Here is a 21,372-nt window from a genome sequence, read left to right as displayed (position 1 = left end):
GTGTGTGTGTGTGTGTGTGTGTGTGTGAGCGTGTGTGTGCGTCTGTGTCTGTATTTGTCCCCCCCCCCATCATTGCTTGACAACCGATGTTGGTGTGTTTACGCTCCCGTAACTTAGCGGTTCGGCAAAAATTTAAAACCGATTGAATAAGTACTAGCCTTACAGAGAATTAGTCCTGGGGTCAATTTTGCTCGACTAAAGGTTGTGCTCCGGCATCACCGCAGTCAAATATCTGCAACAAGTAAAAGAATAAAAGAACATATATATAAACACACACGTACACATACGCACGCAAACACACACACACATACATACATACATACATACATACATACATACATACATACATACATACATACATAGAGAGAGAGTGTGAGGGAACAAGATTAACTTGAGACTGTCTAATAAACTCAGAACCAATGTTTAAAAGAGTGAATACGTTAATGGCCAGGTTCTCGTGTTGTTTCGTATTCGTCAATTATTTAAAAGATGTCAAACTAAGATCAGCATTTAAATTCGTTCAGTCTTTAGAGAATTAAGAAGTCTATTTATACGACAATGAACTGTTCGATCGCCGGATCACTGCGACTGAAGGTTAATAAAATCAGGCGTGCCAATTGACTAATCTGAAAGAAAATTAAGAAAACTGATACAGCATAAAATTTGATATGAGCACCGTGATATTGAGAACTAGGGATGGATTCTGCCGCGTTATATTTCACGACACGTCTATACACGTACTGTATTCTATAATGTCTGTGTGTGCATGTGTGCGATCATTCCCGCACACATACAGACACATACAGACTCATATACACACACCTGTATTCGTTATTAGCGACGAAAATAGTATTTGATCAACATAGCATTCAGTGTATCATACTTAACGTAGATATACTAATGAAAGATAGATAGATAGATAGATAGACATAGGCGTGGCTGTGTGGTAAGGAGCTTGCTTCCAAACCACATAGTTCCGGGTTCAGTCCCACTGCATGGCACCTTGGACAAGTGTCTTCTAATATAGCCTCGGGCTGTCCAAAGTCCTGTGAGTGGATTTAGTAGACGGAAACTGAAAGAAGCCCGTCGTGTATATATACATATATATGTTCTTATATGTGTGCGTTTATGTTTGTGTTTGTCTCCCCCCCCCCACCTCACCGCCACCATCACTTGACAGCCGATGCTGAGAGTTCGGCAGAAGAGACCGATAGAATAAACACCAGGCTTACAAAGCTTAAGTCCAAGGGTCGATTTCTTCGACTAAAAGGTGGTGCTCAAGCATTGCCGCAATCAATTGACTGAAACAAGTAAAAGAATATATATATATATATATATATATATATATATATATATATATATATATATATATATATATACATATATATATCAGAAATAAGAAAGACATGGCTTATTAAAGATACGAGCGAAGCATTTTATTATTCGTAAGCTCTCGTAGGCTTTAGACATTAGCTGCAAAGAATAACAACTAGCTATGCTATTCTGAAAATATATTAGACGCTATATTGGTATCTTGTCCAGAGAAAAGTTAATGGCTCGTCGTCGTAATGCAAGAGAATAGTTAGCTAAACATATATTAGCCCATGTTGTTTGTGGAGCCATTAATCAGTATCACTTAAATAATCTGTGGTCTTGTGGCTAAATAAGAAATCGATACATTCTGAGTTACATTATTGATCATAATGTATTGGGTGCAACAATAACCAATTGATAGTCTGAGCTCAGAAAATTACAACAGGCACTACATATATATATATATGATGTTGATGTTGTTGCTGATGATGTTGTTTCGCTCTCTCTTTCGCTCGCTCGCTCGCGCGCATGAGCTCTTGCTTTTGCACTCCCTCTCTCTCTCTCTCCCTCTCTCTCACTCTCTCGCACACATACACACTCTCTCTCTCTCTCTCTCTCTCTCGCTCACTTACTCGTTCTCTGTCATTTGCTCATTCCCTCTCTCTCTCTCTTTCTCTATCTTTCTGTTTCTTTCACTCTCTCTCTGTCTCTCTCTCTCTCTCTCTCCTCTGCACTCTCTTACTCTCTCGCTCTCCCTACCTCTCTCTCTCTCTCTCTCTCTCTCTCTCTCTCTCTCTCTTGTTCCTTCTCTTTTTGTCTGTCTGGCTGTCTCTCTCTCTCTCTCTCTCTCTCTTTCTCTCTCTTTATCTTTCTATCTTTCTGTCTGTCTCTCTTTCTCTCGCCTTCACTCTCTCTCCTTCTCTCTCTCTCTCTCACTGCCACCCTTTCTCCCTCCTTCTTCTCTTCTATCTTTCTCTCTCTCCTTCTTTCTCTCTGATTACCCAATTAGGAATAAAACAAATTACATCAAAAAGGTTTAAATAAAATATTTTGCATCAACAACGAAAATTTACACCAGCAAATCACAATGGCACTTCTCATTCTGTAGCCGCACCCCCTACACACACACACACACACACACACACACACACACACACACACACACACACACACACACACACACTCACACTCGTCGGTGTGAAATTAGTCTCGCGCTTTGAATGTCATCACTGAATTCTTCAAAGACAAATCCGTAGTCTTCGGTAATAATGATAACGTTGTAGTGTTTAAATAATCGAAGCTTTGTGGTTAGAATACTCGATCTGAAAACCACTCGCTATCTTCAATTCGGTTTCTGTGTCTATCCTCACCCATGCTCATGCATATTGGGTAATGACCGAAAGAGTACGATCGCGAAAACATGCGGCTGAACTGGAGTTCCTCCCAAGGATTTCGGAACTAACGTTACTCGACAATTCAGGGATCGGAGAGCCTCTCCAAGTTGAATCGCTCTTCTCCTCATTGAGAAGTCACAGCTCTGGTACAACAGACATGGGATTAGAATGTCACAGGAAAGAACTACAAGACCGATTTTTCCAGCTGAGCCCTTTCGGCGGGAGACCTAGGAGTAAACCAAGAACGAAATGGTTGGATAATATTTATAGTCTCAGTTGGTCACGCTTAGTAATCCAGCCGGAGAGTGTAAGCAAAAGGTGTACGTACGCCGCTATATATATATATATATATATATATATATATATATATATATATATATATATATATATATATATATATATATATATATATATATGTATATATATATATATATATATATATATATATATATATTTATCTATATATATATATATATATATTTATCTATATATATATATATATATATATATACAATGTTAATTCTCTAAATGAAGTATTAACAGTAACTGCACGATAAAGTGTAGTATATTGCCACTTAAGTGTGGCTGACCCCTAGGGGTGGATGTTACTGTTGCTTTTAGCCCCAGGAGGACATCTCCTCCAGCTGGCTTATCGACACACGACTGTGTCCTGTTTGCCAAGGGAGTTATCCCTCTCACCACGACCAGCAGCACGAACGTATCCGGATTTCAGGGTTATTTCCCTTCGTCGGCGTTCGACAGCTGATGACCTTGGTGAGAGAGAAAAACCTGGCCAATCTTATATCTTCTTTTCCAGTGACATTCTTCACTGATATTGAAAAGGTGAAAACAAGCAATGTTAATTCTCTAAATGAAGTATTAACAGTAACTGCACGATAAAGTGTAGTATATTGCCACTTAAGTGTGGCTGACCCCTAGGGGTGGATGTTACTGTTGCTTTTAGCCCCAGGAGGACATCTCCTCCAGCCTGTTACACTTGAGACTGTTCAAAATTGGTAAGCCCCCAAAATCTAAGCTAAGGGCATTAAATTTTGGGAAGAAAGCGGGCGAATATGTGCGAGGAGTTTCTTGAAGAGACCTTCCAGAAACCTTCCGTAAATAGTAGGCGGAGATAGATGGATGGATGGATGGATGCGTAGTTTCTTATTCAATCCCCCTACACAGCATCTTGGTCATGTGTCTTCTGCTAATGCCCCGGATCAACTAATGCACTGAGAGTGAATTTGGTAAACGAAAATTGTGTGGAATCCCGCCGTAAACGCAAACACACCAACACACACTCTAACACACAAACACACACACATAAACACACACTCATACGCACTCACATACACACACACACATACACACACACATACACACATACACACATACACACACACACGTGTGTGTGTGTGTGAGTTTAACCTCCCCTCTACTTGACAGCCAATACTGGTTTGCTTATGTGCCCGTAACTTAGCAGTTCGGCAAAAGATATCGATAGAATAAGTACCAGACTTAAAGAGAAGTACTAGGGTTCATTACTTCGACTAAATACTCACAAAGCGGTGCCCCAGCATGGCCGCAGTCCAATGATTGAAACAAGTGAAGAATGTTAAAAGGAAATGAAAGCTTAAGCAAGGTTTTCTCACTCCTCCGATCTATGGAAATTTCACAACCACAATGAACTCTAAAGGCATTTTTTGGCAGAGATAGTCAAAGAAGGAATTCCAACCGCGTTTCGTGGTTTGCTACCTCAACAGCTCCTTTAAAGGACCCAGGAGGAACCACGTCCGGTTTCGGCCCCTACTCCTCTAGCGTTTTCGACGTGGTGCCCACCTCTTTCGGAAGTGTCTTTAGCTCTGGTGTTGAGTGCATTTCTTCTTTCTCCTTCTATAGTAGAATACACTTGCGCAAAGTGTCGCGCGATGGTACTGAACCCGAAGCCACTTGATTGCAAAGTGGTCTTCTTGACCGCACAGCCACGCTTTTGACACCATATGATCTATTTCTTTATAGGCTTCCGAAGGGAATTGAAACCTGTTAAAAAAAAATTAACCTTTATCGTGATGATCCAATTAGTACCACGTATAATTGCCTTAATACTACTCCCACGTTCATATGTACAAGAGGAGTAGTAGCAGTAAAGAGATTATAGAAACGGAAAAAAAATATGGAACAACAAAATGTTGCCTGAATAGCTGGAAGCCATTACTCACGCTGTCATTTCGATGCAATTGAATTACTTTCACAACATATTTCATATTAATACAATTACTGGAGTAAAAAGCTATTTATAAACATGGCATTACCAACACATGCAGATTATATCTCATCAAAAGAGGAAACTAGTTCATACAGCGATTTTGAGTCTGGTTGGGTAATGTCGTTCATGTTTATAGAGTTATGGCTGACATAAAATTGTTATGGCCGACATAAATTTAGTGTATTAAGGAACACAGTATTAATCGAGATAAATATACGCATGTATACAGATAGATAGATAGATAGATAGATAGATAGATAGATAGATAGATAGATAGATAGATAGACAAACTGACAGACAGACAGACAGACAGACAGACAGACAGACAGACAGACAGACAGACAGACGGACGGACGGACGGACAGACAGACAGACATATATATATATATATATATATATATATATATATATATATATAGCTATAGATTTATGTATATGTACGTACATGCTTGTATGTATATTTTTATGTGAATTTTCGAAGAATATAACAACTATGCTAAATTATCCTATGCACCTCCAGGAATCATTAAGTCGCCCCCCCCCCCTTAGCTTTATATATTGTCCCCTGTGAAGAATGAAGTTCCTCTGTCTTAGGTAAAAACTTAGGATAGCTTGGCAGTTAGTCCTCAGTGCTAGATAAGTTAATACTGATCAATACAAAACACATGTGTGTGTGTTTATGTATGCATTTATCAATGTACGTATGTATATACTATGCTATATATATATATATATATATATATATATATATATATATATATATATATATATATATATATATATATTTACATAGGCTGTTCAAAACGTCTCTCCGCAGTAAGTATTTTGTTGCAAAATAAAATATTTATAAGGTGGTATAAGACTACAAAAGAATATATTAGACTTTACAAGACTTTAAAAAACTTTATAAGATGAGTTGAAAGTGTCGTCCTTCATTCATTTTCAATACATAAGTTGACTCTTCTACACGTTTTGAAATACATCTTAGAGAGTCTGACTGTTGGAGAGTCAGAATAAAAAAAAAATTAACTGCTGAGAGACTTTTTAAACACCCTATATATATGCACACACATATATATATATAGCAAACAGAAGATGTTTGGGGTATCCTCGGGTGTCTGTGTAGCTTACTGATGAATGCTTTTCAGTCTATCTACATGATATATTGAGGACGAAACCGTGTTCAGTCAATTATTCTCTGCTTCTAATACACTTCCCCTTTACACTAGTTTTGTCTTTGATATATGAATTCAAGTGCTGTGTTGTTTAGCCCCAGATCAGCTCTGACGAAGCGGAACATATGATCGCAAGCATTCCAGCCTTGGCAATCCCATCTTTTTAAGAGTGCTTGGGACTAGATAATCGAATGTATCCTTTCCTTTCTTTTAAACAGTAAGCGTTTGATTTGCGGAAGTTTGGCTGCGCTTTCTAACAGGCCAAGTGACCACATTGAGAGTCCCTCATCTTGCGATACAGCATCGCAAAGAACCTATGAGTAAGCCAACTCCATGGCTAACGAAAACTTGTTTATTATCGTATTGTTTACTATTGAAAATATTATTATAACAAATTACTTGCTTCTGATCTTGTAAGTACGAACATTTCAATATCCTGTTCTTCTTATTTCTTCAAGCATTTGCTCTAAAAAGAAAACGTTATTGGTGACTTCACGATATCAATCCTAATTTCTGGATCATGAATTCGATTCAGGTATTACATCGTATCGATAAAATATTTTCCTCACCCTGAAAAAAAAATAAGCTTCCGTACATAATACTTATAAGGACACTACATTCTTATTTATGCACCACTGATGGAAATTGGCTACATGACATTCGGGGGTTTTTTTTCTTTTCAAATATCCATTAAAAAATCATGGAAATAACTTTTATCATGGTTCTTAGCACACGCAGTTAAGAGCAAATATTCTTCTCATAAACAGAAAACGCGACCTGTTTGGGATTATCGGTTGTGATAATTTCATTTCCCTTTCGTCTCTAGTTGTGGGAAAAGCGAGCACGCAAAATACTATCATTTCCCCACTCACTCTTAAATCTGAAAGTTCTCGTCACATTGAATAAACAATTATTAACTCTTAATATTTTAGTATTCTTTTTTCTTTTCTTTCGTCAGTTTTAACGTGTTGATGTGTTTCACATAGCTACCGGTCAAATCCATTAACATACCTATCAAGTTCAGATGTTCTTAACCAAAAAAAGCTATTGATTGGATGACTTCCAAATTCATAGCGAAATTTAGCCTTTTTACATGCAGTTTTTTTTTTCCTCTTTGATGGTGGTGTTTTTTTCTTTTTTTTTTTCACGATAGTTTCCTGATCGCTTCGAATGATTCAAAGATAAAATCTCCTTGTATTTATAGCTTTGTTTTTGGCCGTAACCGTAACAGCTGAAACAAATTCAACAACTAAAAACCTACACCCGTGCATATATTTTCGTTCTACTTTATTTCCTTATCTTGGAAAGTATGTGTTCTAGTACATGTGATATTTCGTGGAGACCTAGGCATATTCATTTTTAATGCATTCCAGCAGATTCGAACATAAATGTGCTAATCACGGTTATGCTTGGCCAGTTTCCAATTTACCAGAACGTATTAAGAACCAATATGGAACCCATCGTTGTAAATCTCGCTGTTCACCGTGCATTTGGCGATTTATTATTGGCTGATAGGTGTCAGCAGGATCAGTAAACGTTTTGTTCGCTGAAATTATAAGCAAGAGCTTTAAAATTTTGTGAGGCTCATTAGAGTGGGGTGTCTTTGGCTGACGAGACACAACGATGACGAAACACCGGCAGTCCCAGAGTTTTTTGCGCTCAGGAATTGAGTGTGTTATGAACACATATTCGTCTTAAATGAGTAGTTCTCTTGTAACGGAACACCACAGCGATCATATGCATGTATCGCTTGACAACCGATGTTGGTGTGTTTACGTCCCCGTGACTTAGCGGTTCGGCATAAGAGTCCGATAGAATAAGTACTAGGCTTACAAAGAATAAGTCCTGGGGTCGATTTGCTCAACTAAAGGCGGTGCTCCTGCATGGCCGCAGTCAAATGACTGAAACAAGTAAAAGAGTAAAAGAGTAAAGAGTATATGTGTGTGTGCGTGTGTGTACGTTTATGTGTGTGTTCATGTGTGTGTGTGTGTGTATGTGTGTTTGTGTATGTGTGTGTGTGTGCATGTGCGTGTGTGTATATATACATATGTATCTGGGGAGTGTACCAGTCAATCAGTCAAAATGTGACGAAATGAATTAAATAAAAATATTATTATTCGAAAAAAATTACATTATGTGGCGAACTGAATGTTTGATAAAATTACTGGTTTTGATAAGACTGAAAACAAACAGTCGAAACCAGCAAAAAACAGTTTGTAAAGTATTACATTTTCTATTTTAAAAAAAGGGAAGAAAGTGATTCGCTCATAATACACCTCCGTTCATTTCCACCTGTTTCGTTTTATTGGTTTATTTCATACATACATACACATATGTGTATTTTTATATATGTATGTATGTATATATATATGTATGTATGTATGTATGTATATGTATGTATATATCGGGGCACTCCGTAGGTTACGACGACGGTGGTCCCAGCTGATACGATCAATGGAACAGCTTGCTAGTGGAATTAACGTGCAAGTGACTGAGCACTCCACAGACACGTGTACCCTTAACGTGGTTCTTGAGGGAGATTCAGCGTGACACAGAGTGTGACAAGGCTGGCCCCTTTGAAATACAGGTCCTACTCATTTTTGCCAGCTGAGTGGACTAGAGCAACGTGAAATAAAGTGTCTTGCTCAAGGACACAACACATCGCCGGGAATTGAACTCACAACCTTACGATCGTCAGCGGAATGCCCTAACCACTAAACCACGTATATATATATATATATATATATATATATATATATATATATATATATATATATATATATATATATATATATATATATATATATATATATATATATATATATATATATATATATATATATATATATATATATATATATATATATATATATATATATATATATATATATATATATATATATATATATATATATATATATATATATATATATATATGCAAACGAGCAGCTTAACATAGGAATTCAGAGAATCGTCCGGCTATCAGAGTTAGCTCCTCTGACAGACTCGGCTATCAGTTCACTCAATTACAGAGAATCGATTACAGAGAAGTGTAATGTACTCGTAGAGTATCCATGTAATCGAAAATCCATAAAATTATTCTATGAGGAGCATATAGAAATATACATTCAGGAGACATGGCAGAGGAAAATATACTTATTTAACCACGTGACTTCCATGGGATTACAGCAGTTTCGCAACCTTCTTCATGTAGTATTAATTTCAGAATGCAAAATATTAAGCGAACATGTTTGTATTAATATTCACTAATATGTATGCTCGGCATTATATATAATTGTAAATTCACAAATTAAAGCAAATAAAGAAAGCTAACTCGGCAGATTACCAGATTATCATGCTTACATTAACCATTCAACTCTAAATATACACGCAAAATTCACTCTTATTATATGCAATGCATGGAATGCCGGAACGGGACAAAATTGTACTGATTTGGTTAGTAAAAGATAAGCATTCTAGTCAGTAGGGATCAATGACCTTGCCGGAATTGAACAAAATTACTTTGATTTGGTCAGTAAAAAGTAATTATTTTAATCAACTGGGATCAGTGGCTTTAGTCATCCGATCGAAACGGTAGGCCTTTCGGCACATTCGTCATACAAAAGAGTTCATTTTATTCTGATAAGACACTTTGTATTTTTTTCCTTTCGAAGAATAGGAATATCTCTCCGCGACACATCTATATGTAGTTTTTCTATCATTGTGTGTAAGCCACTTAAGCGCTCTCGGGGTTAGTGAGTTGAGCAGAATGCAAATGAGTTGTGAGAATCCAGAGAATCGTGTGGCTATCGTAAGCTCCTCTTAAGGATTCGTGTGTAAACTAAGGTTGTTTAGTGAATGCCAGCTTCATACTAACATTCTAAATTTCTTTAGAGATAATTTGCGTTGACAAATGGAGAAATGTCTTTTATCAATATTCATAAATAGATTTGGTGATACAAACAGGAAAATAGAACTCAAGACACGAGTAGAGAGATAGGATAGATAGATAGAGAGAGAGAGAGAGGGAGTAAATTGATAAATAGATAGAGGGCGAGAGAGAGAGAGGGGTAAGTAGGGAGAGAGAGTTAACTAGAGAGAGAGAAGTAAATATATAGATAAACAGATAGATAGAGAGATAGATAGATAGAGAGAGAGAGAGAGAGAGAGAGAGAGAGAGAGAGAGAGAGGTAGATAAACAGAAGACAGACAGACAGATAGAGAGAGAGAGTGAGAGAGAGAGAGAGAGAGAGATACATACATATTATTAACCAACTGTTGTTTCGATAAGTACAATGCACTAAATTCTCGGCCCTTGCATCATTTTTATTTTTTTTATTATCTGCCGATAAATAATAAAAAAAAAAGAAAATATATTCATAAATACATTTGAATGTCTAAATGGCTTAGGTTTTTCTATCTATGTTAATATAAGCATCAATATATTGTGTGCACGCTTATTCATATTGAATTTTGCTGTTCCCACCGTTATTGTATTATTGTGCTGCATACTTGCCTTATAATGTACAGATAACAATAACCAATTTGTGGAACTTATCGAATGAATTATAGAAAAGAAGAGTGTTCTAGTGGTTATGGTGTTGCATTCACAATCGCATGGTTGAGATTTCGATTCTCAGAACGGGCGATTTAATTGTGTTCTTGAGCAAAACATTTCATGTTGCACCAGATCATTCGGAGTTTCTTAACCCTAGATTTTACTCAAAATCCCACAATTCCTTGCTTCGATATGAGATGGTTCTTATGCATTATTGATTGCGTCTAATTCTTTTCTACTTTAGGCACAAGGCCCGATTTTTTTTTTTTTTTGCAGCGGGTTGTGGGGGAAGTCAGTCAATTAGATAGACCCCAGTACGCAACTGTTACTTAATTTATCGACCTCGAAATGATGAAAGGTAAAGTCGACCTCGGCGGAATTTGAACTCGAACATAAAGACAGACGAAATTACCGCTAAACATTTCGCCCGGCGTGCTAACGATTCTTTTCTACTCTAGGGACAAGGCCCGAAATTTGGGTGGAGGGGACAGTCAATTCGATCGACCCCAGTACGCAACTAGTACTTACTTTATCGAGCCCGAAAGGATGAAAAGCTAAGTCGGCCTCGGCTGAATTTGAACTCAGAACGTTAAAACAGACGAAATACCGCTAAGCATTTCGCCCGGCGTGCTAACGTTTCTTATTTCTTTACTGGCCACGTGGTACATGTAAAGTATTAGCAGACGCTCAGGGAAGGAAAGAAAGATGGTTTAACATTTCGAGCAAACGCTCTTCTTCGGAAACAGAGGGAAGTCCAATAGAAGGGAAAACGGACGAAGAAAATCGCCAACGATTCACACATGTCGTTACATTTTGAAATGTATATATATATATATATATATATATATATATATATATATATATATATATATATATACACTCGACGGGCTTCTTTCAGTTTCCGTCTACCAAATCCACTCACAAGGCTTTGGTCGGCCCGAGGCTATAGTAGAAGACACTTGCCCAAGGTTCCACGCAGTGGAACTGAACCCCGGAACCATGTGTTTGGGAAGCAAGCTTGTTACCACACGCCTATGTAATTTTTACTTCTTGTGAGTAACACTTAATCCGTTGAAGCTTTTGAATGTGCCCCACTTTATGGGCTTTACTTTCTAGATTATTCGATATGAGCTCTAATTGTTCGACACAGGCTTGTACCGTTCGGTTTATTCATTTTTTTTCCCCCGTTTATTGCAATCGAATGTCCGTTCTGTTCCCTTCTTTGTCTCATAATGTTCAACTAATGCTTTTTTTTATGTTTGTATGAATGATTAACTACAACTTATTGTACATATTAAAAGTAATCGAACATAGATAGTATTTGAGAAGCGATAACTATAATTTTCTTATTTTCCTGTTATTTTGACATTTTTATTTACATCTTCTTACTCTCATGAACAACTTTCATCATATACATTCTTCAACAATAGCGCCAATTGGAAAAATCGAACATTCATACATGCAAGCCCAAATGATATAATTACCAGAAAGTTTAGTAAAACACACGCTGTTATTATTGACGGCTCGAGCACTCTAGTGTTATATAAACCGCATATTAAATATGGCACGTCTCATTTTCTCTCGCTCCTTTTCTCTCTTTTACAAGTCCATGCATAATTTTCGTGAACGTGCGTGGCCTAGTGGTTAACGTGTTGCATTCACAGTCGCCAGCTCGTTGATTCGATTCCCCGACCGGGTGGTGTGTTGTGTTCTTGAGCAGCAAATAGACTTCATTTCAAGTTACCCCCGGTCACTCAACTGTAACATGAGTAACGCTGAGACAGACCGGCGTCACGTTCGAGACCGAGTAACTGCGTCTCTGAGTCGGAAGCTTGTAACCCTGAGACAGACCGGCGTCACGTTCGAGTCCGAGTAACTGCGTCTCTGAGTCCAAGCTCGTAACCCTGAGACAGACCGGCGTCACGTTCGAGTCCGAGTAACTGCGTCTCTGAGTCCAAGCTCGTAACCCTGAGACAGACCGGCGTCACGTTCGAGTCCGAGTAACTGCGTCTCTGAGTCCAAGCTCGTAACTCTGAGACAGACCGGCGTCACGTTCGAGTCCGAGTAACTGCGTCTCTGAGTCCAAGCTCGTAACTCTGAGACAGACCGGCGTCACGTTCGAGTCCGAGTAACTGCATCTCTGAGTCGGAAGCTCCTTTCGGAGGAGGGGGTCGATAAAATGACTACCAGTCGAACACTGGGGTCGATGTAATCGACTCACCCGCTCCCCCAAAATTGCTGCCCTCGTGACAAAATTTGAAACCAGTAGTAGTAGTAGTAGTAGTAGTAGTAGTAGTAGTAGTAGTAAAGCAGTGAGCTGGCAGGATCGTTAGCACGCCGGATGGAATTGTTGTTGTCGTTGTTGTTGTTGTTGTTACTGCTGTTATCACCACCACCACCATCATCATCATCATCTTTATTATTATTATCACATTTTTATTATTTTGCAGCTTTGTTGCTAATAGCCACAGGAGATGTGTGTGTTATGTACGGCCGGCAGAAAGGGGACAGGAGCCAGTTGTATCCTACAGACACTTTCGGAAGTGATTACGTCATCATGACCCCCAGTACGTCTATAAACATGTCTTCAACGGTTTACATCTTACCTCAAGGTATTCCAAAAACTTTGACCAATGTCACGCTGACCGTCAACAGCAACAGTTCTCTGTGTGACCTACTTATCTGCGGACTTGGGGACACGGAGTTCAATTACACCATTAAACCAAACGAGGTTCTGGCCTTGGACGATGGCAATTTGATGGACGGTGTGAAAATAAGCGCCAGCCGACCAGTCGGAGTTCTAGTTGCTGGTATATCAGCATATGACCCACGAAATGGTACTGTGTGTTTTGAACCTCCGATATCCACTTCGGAAATGTTGCCACCGGTCACTACATGGGGGAAAATGTTCGTTGCTGTACCTTTGACGCCAGAAATACTTGTCACTCTGAAAATTACAGGTAAGGAAGTTATTTCATTCTACTAATTATATATATATATATATATATATATATATATATATATATATATATATATATATATATATATATATATATATATGCATACATACATACAAGCATGCATACACACACGAAGTTTCATACTCGGATAGCACCGTAATCGAATGAGTTTGTGTAGAGTACAATGTAATTATCTTGTACTCATTTGGGCTCTGCATAATAGTACACCGCAGGTTATACAACCCTGTCCGATCAATTTGCTATCAGAGCGCATGAAACTTACAGTTGCTCACATATAAATCTTATCTTTATTAAATAATATTTATCTCTCACTGGACAGAGTACTTTTTTGCTGGACCTACCAACAACGGAACAGAACACTATATATATATATATATATATATATATATATATATATATATATATATATATATATATATATACATATATTCACATACATATATATATATGTGTAGATATATATATACATACATATATATGCATATATATATAGATAGATATATATACACACATGCATATATACATACGTATATATATATATATATATATATATATATATATATATATATATATATATATATATATATTATATTATATTGTATAATGTTTTTCAAGCCCTTATTCAATTATATCACATTGAAAATGCATTAATATCATCCCTTTGTTTATCATATCCCCATTGCATATCATACATGTAATTGCTCATCGTATTACTGTTTAAATTATATCCATAGTATATTAAATAATCCATTGTATCGTATTTTTTAGATGCTATCATGTAACATGTGCTGTATTTCAATAGCGTAAAATCGAACCCCGTACTGTCTTCACTGTGAAATACCGCACAATTTTAACATATTGTTTCAGACGAGTAAATAAATTTTCATGAGAATAACGTTTGGCCGTTGTTATTGTTGTTGCTGTTTTTGTTGTTTAGGCAGAACTATGATCAAAGGCTTTCTAAACATGACCACACCGCCTTTTATTGGTTTTTCCCATTGGGCGCTACCTGGGGGTCTTTGTGCTTGTGTGTGACCCACCACCACTGCTCTTCCTTCGTTACAGTAATTTTTGATTCCATAAAATTGAGAGAATCACCAAATCTTTGTTAGGATTTATGGTTTTGTACGTAAGGCACACGGTCCCAGATTTGTACGGTAGGAGAAAATGAAATTGCAAGCCGTTCATACTTTTTTCCCGATAGTATTTTAAAGAATGTGAAAAAAATCGGAAGATATTAACGCATCGGACTTTCGAGTCACGTGATGGTCACCTACTTTATTACAACTATCCTCGTTTATCACTGATTCCTTCATCTGATCCGGAATAACACGGTATACTCAATTGTGAACCATGTTATTTGATTTTGATAACACGGGTCGACGATCAGTCAGAGACTCTGCCTGGACCGCAAAAATGCTCCCCAATAAACATTCACAATGCTCAGGACAACTTGGGGTCTCAGAATGAAAACCTATTTTTCCTACATATTCGATTATTCTTTTATCCTTGTTTCATTTAACACGGTATTGGTGAAGAAACGTCTTTTCTTTTTCAACCAAACACTTGTGATAATCGAGAATATATGTATTGTGCACACCATATCTGTCGGTCATCGGTTTCTTATAAAACTACAAGGTTTAAGATATTATAAGAAATTGAAACTGTGAAGTTCATAACATTTTTAAGGGCGTTTGTGGTTGTAGTCCCTTGTGGGCAGTAAAGAAATAAGAAGATTATTTTTTAACCACCCAGATACTGAAATTAATCTTTTATCTTCTTGCTACTTCAGCCATTGGACACAAAGAGACACACAGACACGCACATATTGTGTTTTTCGATATATATAAGACAGGCTTCTTTCAGTTTCCGTCTACCAAATCGATTCACAAAGTTTTAGTTGGCCCGGGGCTATAGAAGAAAGTACTTGCCTAAGGTGCCACGCAGTGGTACTGAACACGAAACCATGTGATTGAGAAGCAAACTTCTTACCACACAGCCACGCCTGCGCCTAAAAGATAAGAAATTTAAGCTACATGACGTTCATAACACTTTCAGGACAATTGGTGGTGGAACTGGAGGGAAAATCCACAGCTGATAATACGAAACTAGTCTCAAATTCTGTATATAGAAAGACTATTTGTTATCACTCAGACACGGGTGTTAATGCGCTTCTGTTTTACTTTTGTTTTTCTATATCATCAGAAGATTAAATACTTCTATTTCTTATACGAATTAAACATTAATTTTATCTATTTCATTTCATACGTAGATTAAATATTAATTGTTTACTAGCAGTTCCAGTTTTTTTATATAAGCAGAAATATACATTATATGATAAAAAAAAATAGCTGCCGTTGAAAATGTGTCTTACGTTAGCCGCAAAAAACAAATACAATTATCTACTGCAGCAAACTATTTGTATGGTGTAGCGTATGTGTCACCGCGAATTTGTGTATCTCGGGCAGCGTCTTAGCAATTTCATTAGCGCTGGTTTTATAGTTATCAAATTAACGCTAGAAAATTATTAGAAAGACCACATCTTTCAGGATTTAATTACGAGAATCATCTGTTTTGCATTTGTGTGTGTGTGTGTGTGTGTGTGTTTGTGATTACTTCCATAATGAAATTGTTGCTAATTTATTTATTTCAACAAAAGACCCATAATAACGATGATTTTGTTGCACAGTGAGGCTCCGTTACACAAAAAGGAATGCGTAGGAGACGAGTATAGTCGATTACACGACTGACATTGTGGTAGTGCAGCGGCGAAAGCCGAGGGGAGCGAGTGGGGAAAGCGGCGCAAGTGGCACAAGTGACGCAAGTGGCACAAGTGACGCAAGTGACGCAAGTGACGCAAGTACGAGTTGCTGCAAAGGAGTGGCTGTGTGGTAAGTAGCTTGCTTACCAACCACATAGTTCCGGGGTTCAGTCCCACTGCGTGGCACCTTGGGCAAGTGTCTTCTACTATAGCCTCGGCCCGACCAAAGCCTTGTGAGTGGATTTGGTAGACGGAAACTGAAAGAAGCCCGTCGAATAAATATATATATATATATATATATATATATATATATATATATATATATATATATATATATAAAGTAAATAGAAAATGGAGAAATATTGATCAACAACAATTGACTAACAACAATTATTACTTTATACTCGTCTACTGCGCGCGCGCGCGCACACACACACACACACACACACACACAAACACACACACACACACACACACACACACACACACACACACACACACACACACACACACACACACACACATTAAAAAGTAATAACTGATATAAGCCAATTGTTGTTGATCAATATTTCTCCATTTTCTGTTTACTTTGAATTTGATTCCTGATAAACTCACGTTTATCTTTGTCATTACCTGTGACCTATGAACATAATATGCTTGCATATATATGCCCAGGGTTAACATAGGTAATCATACTGGTAGATAAACGGATATTTTTATCCCTTAGACAGTTATATGATCAGAAATGCACATATCGTCAGCCACTAAGGGGCATGCTCAACTGGTTAAGGTCAAACAACTGAGAAGCAAATCTGTGGTAGTAAGCAGAATATTTTCTGTAGCCCAACTTTTTATACCAAGACAAAACAATGTACATGATAACACTTCCAATCAATTAAGATCAGAAACCCTGAGAGCCACTGCCTGGTACTGCATCAGGGTATTTATTATTATTAGTATTATTATTATTACTGTTATATTTTTCGCTGTTATTTTAATATTTACACGGACCTTTCTTTTTCGCAAAACCCTTTGTACTCTTCGTCCTGTGTTTGTCCTTACATGTTTTTGATTTATTAGCTTTCAGTCTTGAGCGTTAGGGGCAAAATTAGTTTATGGAGGCTCAACTTTGCATGCAGGACTCGAGAAGACTTTTTAGAAAGATTTTTAGGGAACAAAAATATGCTCCCTATATGCTAAAAAAGGGTAACATTTAATACTTCGTATCTGATAGGTTTCACCTAAGCCTCATCATTAATGCAAAAGAAATATCGATAGAAAACTGAATCAAATTGAATGGAGTACACACACGCACGCGAGTTATAATCATGTGCGTAATTATAATTGTAATTACATTGTATAAGCGTAATTACATTGTAATTATAATTATTTGTTCTATATTTAATAAACAGGTATCAAATCTAATTTAAATTCACAGTGGGGTAATATAACTTCAGACCACATTATGGCTCGTTACAGAATATGCGGTAAGCAATATAAATCCGCAATCTGTTAATTTGAAGTCATAGTTTGTATTTCGCTTGTACTGCTAATGCTCTTGGAGGTGTACAATGAATAAAACAACTGGGTAGAAATAAGAGACTGCTAAGCGCAATCTGTAATCAAAGTTTCGAGGTGCAGGAGTGGCTATGTGGCAAGAAGTTTGCTTCCCAACCACATGGTTCCGGCTTCAGTCCCACTGCGTGGTATCTTGGGCAAGTGTCTTCTACTATAGTGAGAATTTACAAAAAAAGCAAAAGACGAAGACGGATGTGTAAACAACAAATGGATGTATTAGTTTAACGCTCGGGAAGTGAGAAAGTCTTTTACGTTTCGAGCCTACGCTCTTCAACAGAAATAAACAGGGAGAGAAAATAGAAAAAGGTTTAGTAGCTAGCGATCTATCATGGCGAATGCCGAACAGAGGGGTTACATAGGAGAGCTAGGAAGAAGGGGAGATAATAAAGTAGTGGTGATCCCAAAACGAGGTGCGCGTGCGTGTGTATGTGTGAATGTGGATTGGGTAGACGGATACTGAAAGAAACCCATCGTATATATATGTGTGTTTGTGTGCCTGTGTTTGTCACCCGCCCCACCATCGCTTGACAACCGATGTTGGTGTGTTTACGTCCTCGTAACTTAGCGGTTAGGTAAAAGAGACCGATAGAATAAGTACTAGACTTACAAAGAATAAGTCTTGGAGTCGATTCGTTCGACTAAAGGCGTTACTCCAGCATGGCTGCAACCAAATGAGTGAAACCAGTAAAAGAATAAAATAAAATCCGATGATTTTAACCATTCCTCTCTTTGACGAGGTTATTGCTTTAAAGCAGTGGTTCTCAACCATTATTATAATCTATGGACCCCATTCACTACTATTTTATTCTGGTGGACCCCCATAAACATTTGATGTGTAAAAACTAGTTTTATAGAAACTTCTTTCAGAATTCCTGTTTTGTTTTTCTTTTCTACTCTAGGCACAAGGCTCGAAATTTTGGTGGAGGTGGGGCCAGTCGATTAGATCGACCCCAGTACGCAACTGGTGCTTAATTTATCGACCCCAAAACGATGAAAGGCAAAGTCGACCTCGGCGGAATCTGAACTCCCCTGTTTTGTTTTTCACACATTAACTTGTTAATATAAACTGTTAGGGAAAGAAATCTAGAAGTTTCTCGCAATAGATACATCTAAAGCAGAATTTTTCATGGTCCCTTAAAATACTATTGGGGATCCTCAGTTTTCTATTTTGTTGCGTGGACACAATTATGGAGATGTAAACACACCAACGCCGGTTGTCAAGCGGTGGTGGGAGACAAATACAGACAAAATGACACCCACACATAAATGTGTGTGTGTGTGTCTGTGTACGATGAGCTTCTTTCAGTTTCTGTCTACCAAATCTACTCTCAAGACTTTGGTCCTGTCGAGGCTATAGCAGAAGATACTTGCCTAAGTATCTTCTGCTTAGAAGAGGAACAAAAACCGGAACCATGCGGTTGGGAAACAAACTTCTTACCACACAGCCACACCAGCGCCCGGCATGTTTATAATTTCAATGAAAATTCTTCAAATTTGACAGACGAATAATATCGGACCGAAATAATCGTATAGAGACGTCTCTTTAATTATTTCATTAAAGGAAAATAAATGGTTTTACGGATTTGGTGTCACTGTGAGCCAAAATCTCTGATTTGTAACGAACTGCGACGTCCATTATTTAGACATTCTGCTGCGCTGGTTGTAATTAGCTATCGTCAACAAGAGCAGATGAAGGTTGATAATTGAATACATTTAATTGCTCAAAATTTGATTAACCTCAATTTGGTTTGTTAACGAAGCGAAATTTGGTTAAAAACCAATCGATAATATCGCACATGGAATTTGTTCGATATATTTTTCGTTCATTCTCGAATCAGTTGTTTCGAAACTGATATGGCACATCACCATCCTACAAACGTGCCAAAGAGAGAACCTTTCCACGTTTTTCTTTTTTTTGGGGGGGGGGGTGTTTGTTTTTGTTTTGTTTTTCATTTGCTTTTCCTTTCTGCTCTTTTGTACTGCTAGAAACAGCAGTCAAGTGTCCCTCAATTCACACCTTGCATGCCTGAAGAAAAAGAGGAAAGACTAGTTGAAGAATATGGCTCCAGTGCATATTTTCTTTTTATAATGTCTGGGACTTATACTATCGGTCTCTGTTGCCGAACCGCTCAGTTACGGAGGAGACGTAATCAGACCAACACCGATTGTCAAGCAGTGGGACACACACACGCACACACACAAACACACAAACATACACACACACACACAGAGAGAGAGATCTGTGTGTGTGTATATATATGTAATAGATAATATATAATATATGTATGCATGCATATATGGGTACAGGACGTTACCAAGGGTGCAAATAACATGAAATACATAAGCAACGTGAGAAAAATGGAAAACAGGACAAGTAAACACAGAGAAAGGACCCTTCATCTGTTGTCGGCTGTCTATCTACTCCTCATTTCGAGCATTTCTGTTATAATTGAGGATGGTCATATTTGTACCAAATAACCACACGCACAATATATACTTGGACTTCACTACAGCTTTGTTACTGTTCTTAATTTCGTGTCCTTTGTCTAAGCTCTTTCGTCACACATTCTGTGACCTTTTCAACGACTCTTTATCCTACATGTCTCCTCTTGGTCTGTAAAGATACTATGAACTAAAAAGAAAAAGAGAAGACACGTGGAATAAAGAGTGGCTGAAGAGGTCACAAGATGCGTGACGAAATAGCTTAGACAAAGGACACTAAAATAATAATAATAATAATAATAATAATAATAATAATAATAATACTAATAATAATAATAATAATAATAATAACGACGACCGATAGAAAAAGTACCAGATTTTAAAAGAAAAATAACTACTGGGATTAATTTGTACGGCTAAGGCGGAGCCCCAACATGGCCGCAATCCAGTTAGTAAAACAAAAGAGACAGACAGACAGATAGATAGACAGGCAGATAGATAGATAGATAGATAGATAGATAGATAGATAGATAGATAGATAGATAGATAGATAGATAGATAGATAGACAGGCACACACACACATATACATGCACGCACACACACACATACATACATACACACATACATACATACATACATACATACATACATACATACATACATACATACATACATACATGCATACATACATACATTTGTTATCAGTATCAAATATAGATGATTGCCATAAAACAATGCGGCAGCTAATATCGTAAAAGAGTGTCGTAAATAAATCATTAAGATATCCTGACCTGTGATTGGCTAATAATGTTATGCGGTAAGCCACGTGACGATGGGAAACTGTTGAAGTATATTCTCAATGGTCAGCAAATACTGTCAACAACTGGGGAAGGCAAAAATTT

General features: G+C 37.5%; 1 protein-coding gene across 1 annotated transcript in view; it reads left to right on the top strand.

The window, feature by feature from the left end:
- The window catches only part of LOC106883202 (uncharacterized), a 128,382-nt gene that overhangs the window by 105,244 nt on the left and 1,766 nt on the right, over window positions 1-21,372 (top strand). Inside the window, exon 4 of the mRNA XM_052969187.2 lies at window positions 13,158-13,667. Within this exon, the coding sequence (XP_052825147.2) occupies window positions 13,158-13,667 (510 nt within the window). The remainder of the gene's footprint in view (window positions 1-13,157; window positions 13,668-21,372) is intronic.

Source organism: Octopus bimaculoides, chromosome 7 (genome assembly GCF_046866305.1).
Source record: "Octopus bimaculoides isolate indiv1 chromosome 7, ASM4686630v1, whole genome shotgun sequence".
Classification (NCBI taxonomy): domain Eukaryota; kingdom Metazoa; phylum Mollusca; class Cephalopoda; order Octopoda; family Octopodidae; genus Octopus; species Octopus bimaculoides.
Note: the sequence above shows the minus strand (reverse complement) of the source record. Positions and strands in the feature narration are given on the sequence as shown.